The 11,912-nt window shown below is 32.9% G+C and overlaps 1 protein-coding gene and 1 pseudogene across 1 annotated transcript; one reads left to right on the top strand and one right to left on the bottom strand.

Annotated features, from left to right (window-relative positions):
• Positions 1–3,399: 3,399 nt before the first annotated feature.
• Positions 3,400–4,374, bottom strand: LOC145098494 (uncharacterized). The gene has a single exon (XM_079036129.1). The coding sequence runs from the start codon at positions 4,372–4,374 to the stop codon at positions 3,400–3,402; it is 975 nt and encodes a 324-aa protein (XP_078892255.1).
• A 3,255-nt stretch (positions 4,375–7,629) lies between these two features.
• LOC145098493 (protein SENSITIVITY TO RED LIGHT REDUCED 1 pseudogene) lies at positions 7,630–8,345 on the top strand (annotated as a pseudogene).
• The last annotated feature ends 3,567 nt before the right edge of the window (positions 8,346–11,912 follow it).

The raw sequence follows: 11,912 nt of genomic DNA, 5'->3' as shown, positions 1-11,912 counted from the left end.
TTTTTCATATTAAATTCGTATCTAGGTTTTCAAGTATGGGTTCGTATTTTATTTCATGACCCACTCACTCAAAATACAACAAAGTTTTTTGGAACATGGAGAACGATAGTGTATTCTATTAGAATGAGAGTTTATTCTGCAATAATGAGAGTGTATTCTAGTAGAATACACTCTCGTTCTTCATGTTCCATGTTACTTTGTTGTATTTTAAGTGAGTGAGTCCAGAAAACTTAGATGTGAATTCATTCTGAAATAATGTTATTGCTGACATTAATTGTGAATTTAATTAGTTTCCATAAAAAAGATAATTATAAGTATGGATATCATTTAATATACATATAGTTATGTAAATCATTTAATACATATCTTTATTTAATTAAATAATTATTTAATTTTACTAAATTCCTATTGATGCATTCTAGCACACAATAAATGTATGAAACACATGAGATTACGCGGGAGAGATGGCTTGAGGGCTCAACACATCTTGGATGCCCTTTGTGGATACGAGTCTGCTATAGCCACATATCTCATATGTGCGATCACTTTAGTGGTTAATTTATGGTTAACGGGAAGATGTTCGACCATTTTGGCAGAGTTTATTGCATCCGCTCCTCTCACGCCTCTGATTAAAACCTAACAATAGGATTTGTCCAATTGTAGTAGGCACTATATGGAGACGTCTGGTTTCCAATGTTTCCATGAAAGGTATGGATAAAGAAATGGATAAGTACCTTAATGATTTTCTACAATAATGGGTTCGTATATGTCAGCAATAATATTTTTTCATAATGAATTCGTATCTAGGTTTTCAAGTATGGGTTCGTATTTTATTTCATGATCCACTCACTCAAAATACAACAAAGTTGTTTGGAACATGGAGAACGATAGTGTATTCTATTAGAATGAGAGTTTATTCTACAATAATGAGAGTGTATTATAGTAGAATGCACTCTCGTTCTTCATGTTCCATGTTACTTTGTTGTATTATAAGTGAGTGAGTCCATAAACAAAACATGAATTCATACATAAAAACTTAGATGTGAATTCATTCTGAAATAATGTTATTGCTGACATTAATTGTGAATTTAATTAGTTTCTATAAAAAGACAATTATAAATATGGATATCATTTAATATACATACAGTTATGTAAATCATTTAATACATATATTTATTTAATTAAATAATTATTTAATTTTTACTAAATTCCTATTGATGCATTCTAGCACAAAATAAATGTAAGAAACACATGAGATTATGTGGGAGAGATGGCTTGAGGGCTCAACACATCCTGGATGCCCTTTGTGGATACGAGTCTGCTATAGCCACGTATCTCATACGTGCTATCACTTTAGTGGTTAATTTATGGTTAGCGGGAAGATGTCCGACCAGTTTGGCAGAGTTTATTGCATCCGCTCCTCTCACGCCTCTGATTAAAACCTATATGGAGACGTCTGGTTTCCAATGTTTCCATGAAAGGTATGGATAAAGAAATGGATAAGTACATTCATGATTTTCAGTTCGGCGTTGGTGTGTCCGGGGGTGCTAAGGATGTGTTACACGGTACCAATAGGGTGCCGAGTGAACACCATGCTGATGAGTCTCTTGCAGTGCTTACAGTGGATTTCTTGAATGCCTATAACTTGATGGATAGATCAACCTTGCTCCACGAGGTTAAAAGGACGTGCCCTTCTATTTCTTTTAGGGTGAATTTCTTGTATGGGCAAGCAGTGAGACTTTATAGCAGAGACCAAAATATATGGTTTGCCACTGGGGTGCAACAAGACGACACCTTGGGCCCTCTTCTTTTTGCCCTCGTTTTGCACCCGCTTCTGCACAAAATTAGAGACAATTGTAAGCTCATTCTCCATGCTTGGTATCTAGATGACAGGACTGTCATTGGGGATTCAAAGGAGGTGGCTAGAGTGTTGAACATCATTCAGATGTATGGTCCAAGCTTGGGTATTGAGTTGAACATCAAGAAAACGAAGATTTTTTGGCCCTCCTACGATGGTAGGAAGCTTCGTGTCGATTTATCCCCAACGGATATAGGGAGAACTTCTTTAGGGGTGAAACTCCTGGGGGGGGGGGGGAACTATTAGCAAAGACACAGGGTTTATTAGCGAGCTGACCATGAAGAGAGCGGTCAATGTTGTTGATTTGATGAGTCTTCTTCCACAACTATGTGACTCGTAGAGTGGGCTTCTTTTGCTTCAATCATGTATGGGCATTGCATATATTTCCATGTACTCCTCTCTATGGAATCAAGCAGATTATTGGAGATATTATGTTCAATAGATATGACCAGTATGTGTGAATCCGAACTCCTATAAGAAGAAGATCAAATATTGGTTATGGGATTGAATCTTCACAAATATGATATTTGCCATGGTACAGTGATGAGGAGGAAAACACTTGTGAGAATTTTTCCTAAAATCCTTATTTTGGATTTTGGCGGTGGCTGACGGCGAAGAAAGGCGGTGGTGGGTAAAAGGTGAGCGAATAATAGGATCGCGAGGTAAAGTTGTGTTTAATTTTTTCACTGTTTATTTTTTACCTTTAACATAGCAGTTATGACACTTAGATGCTAATTATTTATTTTATGGATGATTTAAATGAGACAATTTTAGTTTATGCAAAGAAATGAATGTGGAAGTAAGAATTAATGATGGTGTTCTTTTTACCAACAAAAATAATTTTGGGGACTATAGTTTGTTTATTCTTCTATAATTTACCTTATTTTTTATTAACTTTGATGGCGATCCACAAATTAATTTGAACAATAGTTATTTTAATCTTGGTCGTCGTTTTTTTAATTCTTTTTAAGATTTTTAATCTGTTGCTATGTGTTTTCCGTCATTCATCCTTTTCAATTTGTGAATAGTGCAAGAAACATTTTTTGGGATGAAACAAGAACTTATCATCAGTTTCCATATAAAACAAGAACTTATCATCACTTTCCATTTTTAGGGATGAAACAAGTACTTATCACCACTTTCCATATTGATGTGCATTGTCATAAATTTCGCCCTACTATTTCTCTGTTTGGATCCCTTGGTTTTTGCTGTTGAGTGTGATTATCAATTGTTTCTTGAAACTTTATAGAATTTCAAGGACAATTAGTTCATTTGACCTCAAATTAAAGTGGGTAATATAGTAAACACTAAACATGGCTTTGCATGAGTGCATCTAGTTTTCACGAGAGAAAAGGAGTTTAACATTTTTTTGTTATAAATTTAAAGAATTAATGTGTTGATTGATGGATGCAGGAAACATTTGTAGAGTACACCACACATATTATCACAAAAGATGCCACATCATAGAAAAGGGAGAAAAATTGAAGCCACAGATAAATGACAACCAAAATGTTTAAACAACAAACTGCAAAATCTAATTCCTATAAATGTTTCAACCTACGTACAAACAAAGAATCATGGAGGAGGTACCAAATGTTTTCCCGAAAAATCCTGCATTTTTTATGAATTCTACTATTCGGAGTGTCAGGAAAGAAAGCATATCTCTCATATTGTGTCCGAGGGTGGTTAGCCCATGACTCTGATTTTATAGCAACCCAATACCTGAAGTTGCTATGAAAGAATGCATATTCCCCTATTGCCTTTTCTTCCCACGCCCATTTTATTTCACTAAAATCTAGTTTGTGAAGCTTCCATTCATCTTGTGAAATGCATTGCATCACATAAAGGTTTTCACCCGAACTTACAAACCCTTTAAGTGAGGAGTCTGGCTTCGGATAATTCCTTGTTTCAAGTAACATGATTTCAGGCTTTGGATCTGAAGCGACTCTTAGTTCACATAAATGATTCACTTCTGGTAGATTACAACCAATGTGTAAGGTATATATCTTCCCCTTGAAATAATGAATATCAAAGATGGGAAAAGAGGGGGAGACATGATTCCATGCTCCTTTACCTGCTATAGAAACCCATATTTTATTCTCGAATCTATCTATCACAATAAACACCCAACCGTTTATTGAAAGTAAAAAGACAAGGATAACCTTGAATCTATCTGGAAAGACACGAAAGGGTGAACACGGGAAATGAAGTTCATGTCTTGTGATAGGATTCACAAGCCAAAAGTCGTTTGTTTCTTCCCCGTATAAAACTAAGTGACCACAAGTTAATCCGACAAATCTCCTTCTAGAAAAATGTGGTAGGATGGTTTTGAACTTTTTTCCTTCAAAGTCCTCTAGGCGACAATACCACTCTTTCTTATGTGCATGATTAAAGATTCGCATCAACAAGGGTGGTTTGGATGCCATAAATTTGTTCTTGTTAGAGAGTGTAAATGACCTCCATGACTTGCACACTCTATTAAATGCAAAAAAATCAACAACTTCAAGTTGTTTCATTATTAAAAAAAGAATGTCATGGTTAAGATCTAGCCAGGGTGCCACACCACTATTCTCACAAGCCTCGAACCTCATACTGCTAGATGAATCTTGATTTTGGTTTGTAGGCATACTCCTTATGTTAGCTTTTCCTACACTTGAAAAAGTAAAATATATATTCACGATCATGGTGTAAAATATGAATTCCACATAAGATACAAGAGTTATAGACAAAATGTTAAAATAACTGAATTTTACAAACACTACAAACACTACACTTTTCAATAATTGAGTTTTACAAAATGCTAAAAAGAAAAACAAAAAACAGATAAAATATTATAGTAGTACATATATTATAGTAGTAACTCATTGAAATCTCAACAAGAACAAAATAGAAACAAACAACTTGAGGTTGTTTTGCAGCATAATGCACTATGCAGCACAATGGTTGATATATTGTTCAATAACTTAAGTAACAATCCATGGTCTATGTGTCTTTATAAATATTTCATTTGTTTATGAATATAATGAAATTGATGTATGGCTAAAATGGTCTCCTAAAGCTACATTTTAATGCTTCGGGAAGACGAGAATTCTGAGTTATAATCGAAGTCAAAATTTTTACAAATATTCCACTAACTGAAGAATTCAGTTTTGATCATTTATGTGAAAGTTATTATTCTAAACACGTTATGACAAATCCAGGATTAACTTTCTTAATAGGTACACTTGTTAATGTCCTGGAAATCAAAGATCTAGGGCCCCAAATATAAGGATCACAAAATATAAATAATCTCAAGCATCATGATTCTTCTTTCTAGTCATACTCCTTGTCTTAGCAATTCCTAGATATGAAAGAAGAAAGCTTAAAATTCGACACCTTGGTAAATACAAATTCCACATAAGGTACAAGAGTTATGAACAAGTGACAGACATAGGAAAAGCATAGCTATTAGGAAAAGAATAAGACCGTGTACTCGTCATCCTTAAATCCTTCACCAGATGCAAAATACTCATCTTAACAAAAGTTATCCCAAGATAATAAAGATTAATGTCTATGGGAATTAAGCATGTTTAATCTAAACTATCAAAACCCTTATAAAAGAACAAAACTAATGAATTGAGCAGAAAATTAGGAAAAAAACACTAATCAGATAACTATTTCATGATTTCATTAGTAATCATATGGATTTGTACAACATTGCATGTCTAATATGAACTATTATAAGACTAAATGAAAAAAAAAAATCAAAAGAAACTATGCAAACCTACTGGAGACATAAAATTTATGAAATCAGAATAATATAAAACTAAAATAATTCAATCCTGGTTCACTGACATTTAAAACGGGAGACCATGAAAATGCTTGAAATTTACCGTTACGTATATTCAAAGTTGGAGTGAATTGCATTTGTCCAATATGCATAACCGGGTAAATTATGTTGATCAAAGTAAAATTAATACGCGTTATAAACATATTAATATATTATTATGCGGTTGGGTATATCAACATAAAATCCTCTGAAATCACCTTATATACAATTAAAGATGAACAAAAGCGACATAATTTACCTAATTGTTGCGTGGTTGAAAATTAATTACCTGATTAGTGATTGATTTGAGTGTATCCGTTGGAATAAAACGTCGCTTCCAATTCCATGTCGACGGTTTCATTTCCCCATTTGATTTGCAAATTGCAATGCTTCTTCTTCCCTCTCTGGCCTCTAATGCGTTTCTGGGGCATCCCATCTTTTTGTATTCAAATTTAATAATAATTTATTAGGTGATTTTTAATTTAAAGAATTATAAAAAAAATATATATAAGATTTTTAATTCCATACAAATAATAATATATAATATATATATATATATATATATATATATATATATATTTGAAACTCTCATATGCATAATACATATATAAAATGTATTTTTTTAAATTGTTTTAGGTTGATAAATGGTAAAAAAATTGAAGTTTGCTGGTAGTTTTGATTGTATAAATGGATGAAATCAAATACACCCCTTTTTGAATATTGAGGCTCGGATTGTGAATTCCAGTTCTAAATTTTGTTTTGCTGCCATTTTTTTTTCCACCTTTAGTGAATCTTAAAGTTATAGTAAAATAACTTATATGGGTTATACCTAAAATAACCATATTATTAATAATAACTACATAAGAAAGCCCATAGATATAATCTCTCCATAAAAAGCCCAAACAATTAGCATGAACATGAATTAGTGGTGCAAGTCTCCAAGACACTCTTGACTTCTTTTGTACATTGACTTTCTCCCTTTGCCGCCATTGACTTTGCTTTTGATCCCTCTTGTGGATCCACATTCCATAGCGCAATGCCTCGATCGTGTATATGTATCAGTATTAATTGTTAGCATATATTTTGTTTACTTATAAGGGGACTAGATGTAGGACCCATAAATGTCTAAATATTTAGAACTTTGGATTTATAGGAAAATTTAAAAAATAATAAATAATTAAAGTTGGTATTTTTATCTTTTAAATTTAAATAAATAAACAAAATAAACTAATGAGGTTTAATTTGGAAATTTTGAAATAAAAAGGTAAGTCTATTAATGAAATTGATATTTATTTATTACTACATTTATTGTAATTACTATATTAAAATGTATTATGTGAAATTTATTAAAATAGAAAAACCCATAAAATTACATGTGGAAAAGAAATTAATTCAAAATAACCACAAAATGACATTGACAAATTGAATGAGAGTGTTACATGTGACAAAAAAACATTCATTTATCAGAGTAGATTAAGTTGGGCCCTTATTTAAGGCTTTTGTTATCTAACCCTAGAAACCGTAATCCTTTCCTCTTTATAGTTCTTTATTTCTTCATACATACTTCTTTGATAATAAAACCCTAACTGTTTCTCGGTTATATTTATTCATGGTATCACTTTCGCTCCATTTATTAATTTAATGTTTGTAGAAAGCTTCGTGGGCATCAGTTTTCGCGGATCGAGCGGATAGAAATTTTTTGGGCACTGGTCATTGACCTAGGTTGGATTTTCATTCGTGTTTCATTGTGTACGTTTTATTATGTATCATATTAACATAAATATTTGATGAGGATGTTACATTGTTAATTCGATTTGTTGAAAAGTTAGGGTATATAACTAATTGCTAAATACCAGATCTCATTAATTCTCACAAATGATGGTAATCAAGTACTCATCTCCATCTTGCAGATTTTTTCTTTCTGATCTTTTTGATTGCATAGCAACCTAGTATATGCATGACAATGGCAGCTTCTTACAGAAACTTCATAACAGCTTTAGAACAAACACCTTGGGCTCCTAGAAACCTCACAACGACACCACAACGAGAACAGAAGTTGATGCAGAAGATGCAAATCTCTATTGAGAAACTAAAGAAGTCTGGATTCTTCGCTGCTTTTCTGAATCAAATCCGTACCTCCGAAGCTTCGTTCCATATCCATAAGGTTACGGAATCAGAACACAAGTTAAAGATGGTGATTTACGGAATTGGGAGCATTGAATCCTCTAGATCCTCTGAATTACAGCTTAGCCTTGCGATCCTGATGAAAAAAGAAGTGGATTGGATCGGAGATGTTGAGGTTTTCGATCCGATTATTTCTTTGACAGAATTGAAAGTTATTGAGCAACTCGGTTGTTGTGTTCTTTCGGTTAATGAGTGGTGCAAGAGAGAAGCTAAGAACCCAACTCTTTTTTCATGCCACGTTGTGCATTATGGCTATTTGAAAGTCTCCTAATGACCAACTGGAGACATGATATGTTAAACCGAATTATTATACTTGGCAATAGTTTTAAGTTCCATGTGAGGAACTATAGGTTGGAGCATTTACGTGCCATACAACCATTCACCACAGAGTTTGAGATGTGTAAGCTTTCGAAAGCTTATTTTAGAGCATTTGACCGTTTGAGTTGGCACTTTTTTAGCGTTGGTTGTGATGCCAACTTGGAATTAACATGTTGATATGTTTTTATGGTGTCTTTCGATCTTATTCTGTCCAAGTTTTCTAGTGGAGAACATATTTTCTGTCGGGTTTTATCGTTTTTATTGCCAAATTATGAATTATGAAATGTCGCAATGTATTAGCCAATAAATATATTTATTTTCAATTAGTGAAATGTTTATAAAATTCGGTAGGACTATTTAACTTTGAGAAGAGGCGAATAGCACATAGTTTTGACCTTCTAAAAGCATTTACTTTCTTTTTGGCATCGACATTTGCAATATTGGAATATGTTGATTACATAACCGTTAGTAAATGTCTATACTATATCAAAACTATGGGTTTGCAACTAGAATTCATAGTGAAACAAAACTATCGTTTAAACATTTAATGTTGTGATTCATTTCCATGCATTTTTTTTTATCTCGAGCATACATCTACCCATGATATAATGGCATTGTGTATAATCTACTTTCGTTTATTCATACGCAATCCTTCTATATCTTACTTTAGATTTCGTTAATCGTAGATAATCAGTGTGATCCACATGGTTACTCGATTCTATTGTAAACGGCTAAAAGCAAGTATTTTTTCACCTTTAATTTTAACACTCTTAGACTATCGAGTATAGGCAACGCCCTACCCCGTTAATCCCATGTGGCAACAAAATAACACCACTATATCGGCTAGCACACCCCCTCCCACCAATGGCGTTATTCGACATTACTTCACGGTCCGGTTTTTTCGGTTTTTAGGTGAAACCGAAGCCAAACCATTAGTTACGGTTTTTGTAAAGCGAAAACCGAAGCCGAATCGTTCAAAAATTAAAACCAAACAAAACCAAACCGTTATTAACGGTTTGGCTCTGGTTTGGTTTCATGGTTTTGGGCTTTTAGTCTCATTTTAGTTGAGCCACGATTTTGAGTATGAACAACAACCACAACTGGAAGAGGAAGCAGGAGCTGGAGACGTGACTTGCTTTGCGATTTTGAGTAGGCTTGGCAATCGTGTCGTGTTCGGGTTGGTGTGTCGCGGGTTCGCTGGTTGGCGGGTCAAAATATGACAACCCAAATACGACCCATTTAAATATACAGGTCACGGGTTGGTGGGTTTGGAGCATAAACTCATATATGACCCGCCAACCCATTTATTTATACGGGCTCACAGGTTTTGGGTTCGTGGGTCCAAATTTTAGACATTTAAGTATTAAACATCCAAATGAAAATTAAAAGCATTTATAGAAACATGCTACAGACTTAGCCTTATAGGTTACGACTTACAACCTTAGACCATCCACTACGAGTCAAAATATCAAAACAGTCAAATGATCTATGAATCAGTGGTATATATTATATAATACTTATTAAATATTAATATTTGATACATAAATACATTTAAAAATAAAATAATTTTTTTATTAAGAATATAAACGGGTTGGCGGGTCAACCCATTTATTTTTTGAGAAAACCATATATGACCGTTTAATAAATGGGTTGGCGGGTTGAAAAACTCAACCAAAACCCATTTATTTCGTGTCGTGTCGCGGATCGTGTCGAGAATTGTCAGCCCTAATTTTAAGTATCTGGGATCATGTTTAGGAAAAGTGGAAACGATTTTGAGAGGTGTACTCTCAGTTGGGCTTTATTTACACTACATTACACCAAAAAAATATTGGAAATTTGGGCTAATTAAATATGGTTTTAAATTTTATTATTTAAAAATATATAAAAATTAATATATAATACAATAAAATAAAATCACACACACACAAACACACACACACACACACACACACACATATATATATATATATATATATATATATATATATATCTTACGGTTCGGTCCAGTTTTTATACAGTTTGAAATCTTAAAAAACCGTAAGCGGAACCGTTCATTACGCTTTGGAAAGTTAGAAACCGCAAGTCAAATTGTAAGTAAAAATACAAACCGTAAAATCAAACCAATGACTGGTTTGGCCGGTTTCACGGTTTCAAACCGAACCACGATCACCCATAACTGTGGCAACGATGTTATTTTCGATCAAACAATCATATTTTAGACCGTTGTTAAATGGTCACAAGCATTAAAAAAAATCTCATTTTAACTCTACTTTATATACATGTTATAAAATATGATCAAATAATAAGATAAATTATAGAGTAAAAAAGACATGATAGAGGAGGGAATTTATATTCAAATACTTGTGATGAAATCATCAATTTTCGAATACATATGGTTCATTATTTATACTATCAAAATAAGATCAGAGATGAGTTATAATATCTATACACATTATGATGGTGTATTATTACATTCATAAAACACATTGAAATGGCTGTTACTAATGCTAAATAATGATGGCGAGTTATAGGAGAAATGAAGAATCTAATGGTCATTCACAAACTAATATGTCATAACACTCCCCCTTGAATGACGATTGTATCATACCTCGTTAAAACCTTAATAGGTAAAACCGCATGGGAAAAAACCATTTATTAAGGAAAATAGTACATGATTAATAATAGATATTGAGAACAATTGTTTCGTTAAAAACCTTACTAAGAAAACCTAGTGGAAAAAACATAGATAAGGAAAAGAGTACAATGTGTTTCCAACTCCCCCTGATTATCACATCACTTGATTTCCTTAAAGCGTCGCATTCCAATGTTTCGTACCATGTTTTCAAATTTGGGTGTGGGAAATGCTTTAGTGAAAAAATCATCTAAGTTGTTACTTGATTGAATTTTCTGGATGTTGATGTCACACTCCTTTTGAAGATCATGGGTGGAAAAGAACTTTGGTGATATATATATATATATATATATATATATATATATATATATATATATATATATATATTTGGTTCTGTCTCCTTTGATAAACCTTTCCTTGAATTGGGCTATACAAGCCGCATTATATTCATATAGTATGGTTGGAACATCCTTGTTAGAAGTTAGATCATAATTCTCACGAATGTGATGAGTTAAATTTCTTAACCAAATATATTCACGGCTTGCCTCATGAATTCTTATAATCTATGTATTGTTAGAAGAAGAAACAACTAAAGTTTGTTTAACAGAAAGCCTAGAAATTAAGCTACCTCCACAAGTGAATAAATAACATGTTTGGGATCAAGTTTTGTGTGGATCAGATAAATATCCAGTATCTACATAACCAATTAACTCCACATTTGGTGAATTTGATTAGTATACACCCATATCCATTGTACCTCGAAGATATCAAAGAATGTATTTGATTCCATTCTAGTGTCTTCTTGTTAAAAAAGAACTATATCTTGCTAATAATTTTACAACAAAAGATATATAAAGTCTTGTATTATTAGCAAGATACATATAACACCCAAAAGATATTTCAAGTCTTGTATTATTAGTAAGATACATATAACACTCATACTCAACATACTAGCATGCAACACTAACTCATACTCAACATACTACCAACTGCTATGATATCATATCCAATGGTCCAGCCTTGGTGCCTTATACCCCTTAGTATAGTGAGGATAACTCACCTCTCAACTGTCGACTTGAAGTCATAAGCTCAAACTCTCAGATCACCGCCAC

The sequence above is a fragment of the Lactuca serriola genome, chromosome 4 (assembly GCF_051521515.1).
Source record: "Lactuca serriola cultivar US96UC23 chromosome 4, Lser_US96UC23_V15, whole genome shotgun sequence".
NCBI lineage: Eukaryota > Viridiplantae > Streptophyta > Magnoliopsida > Asterales > Asteraceae > Lactuca > Lactuca serriola.
The sequence above is the reverse complement of the archived record's forward strand: the minus strand, read 5'-3'. Positions and strand labels throughout refer to the sequence as shown.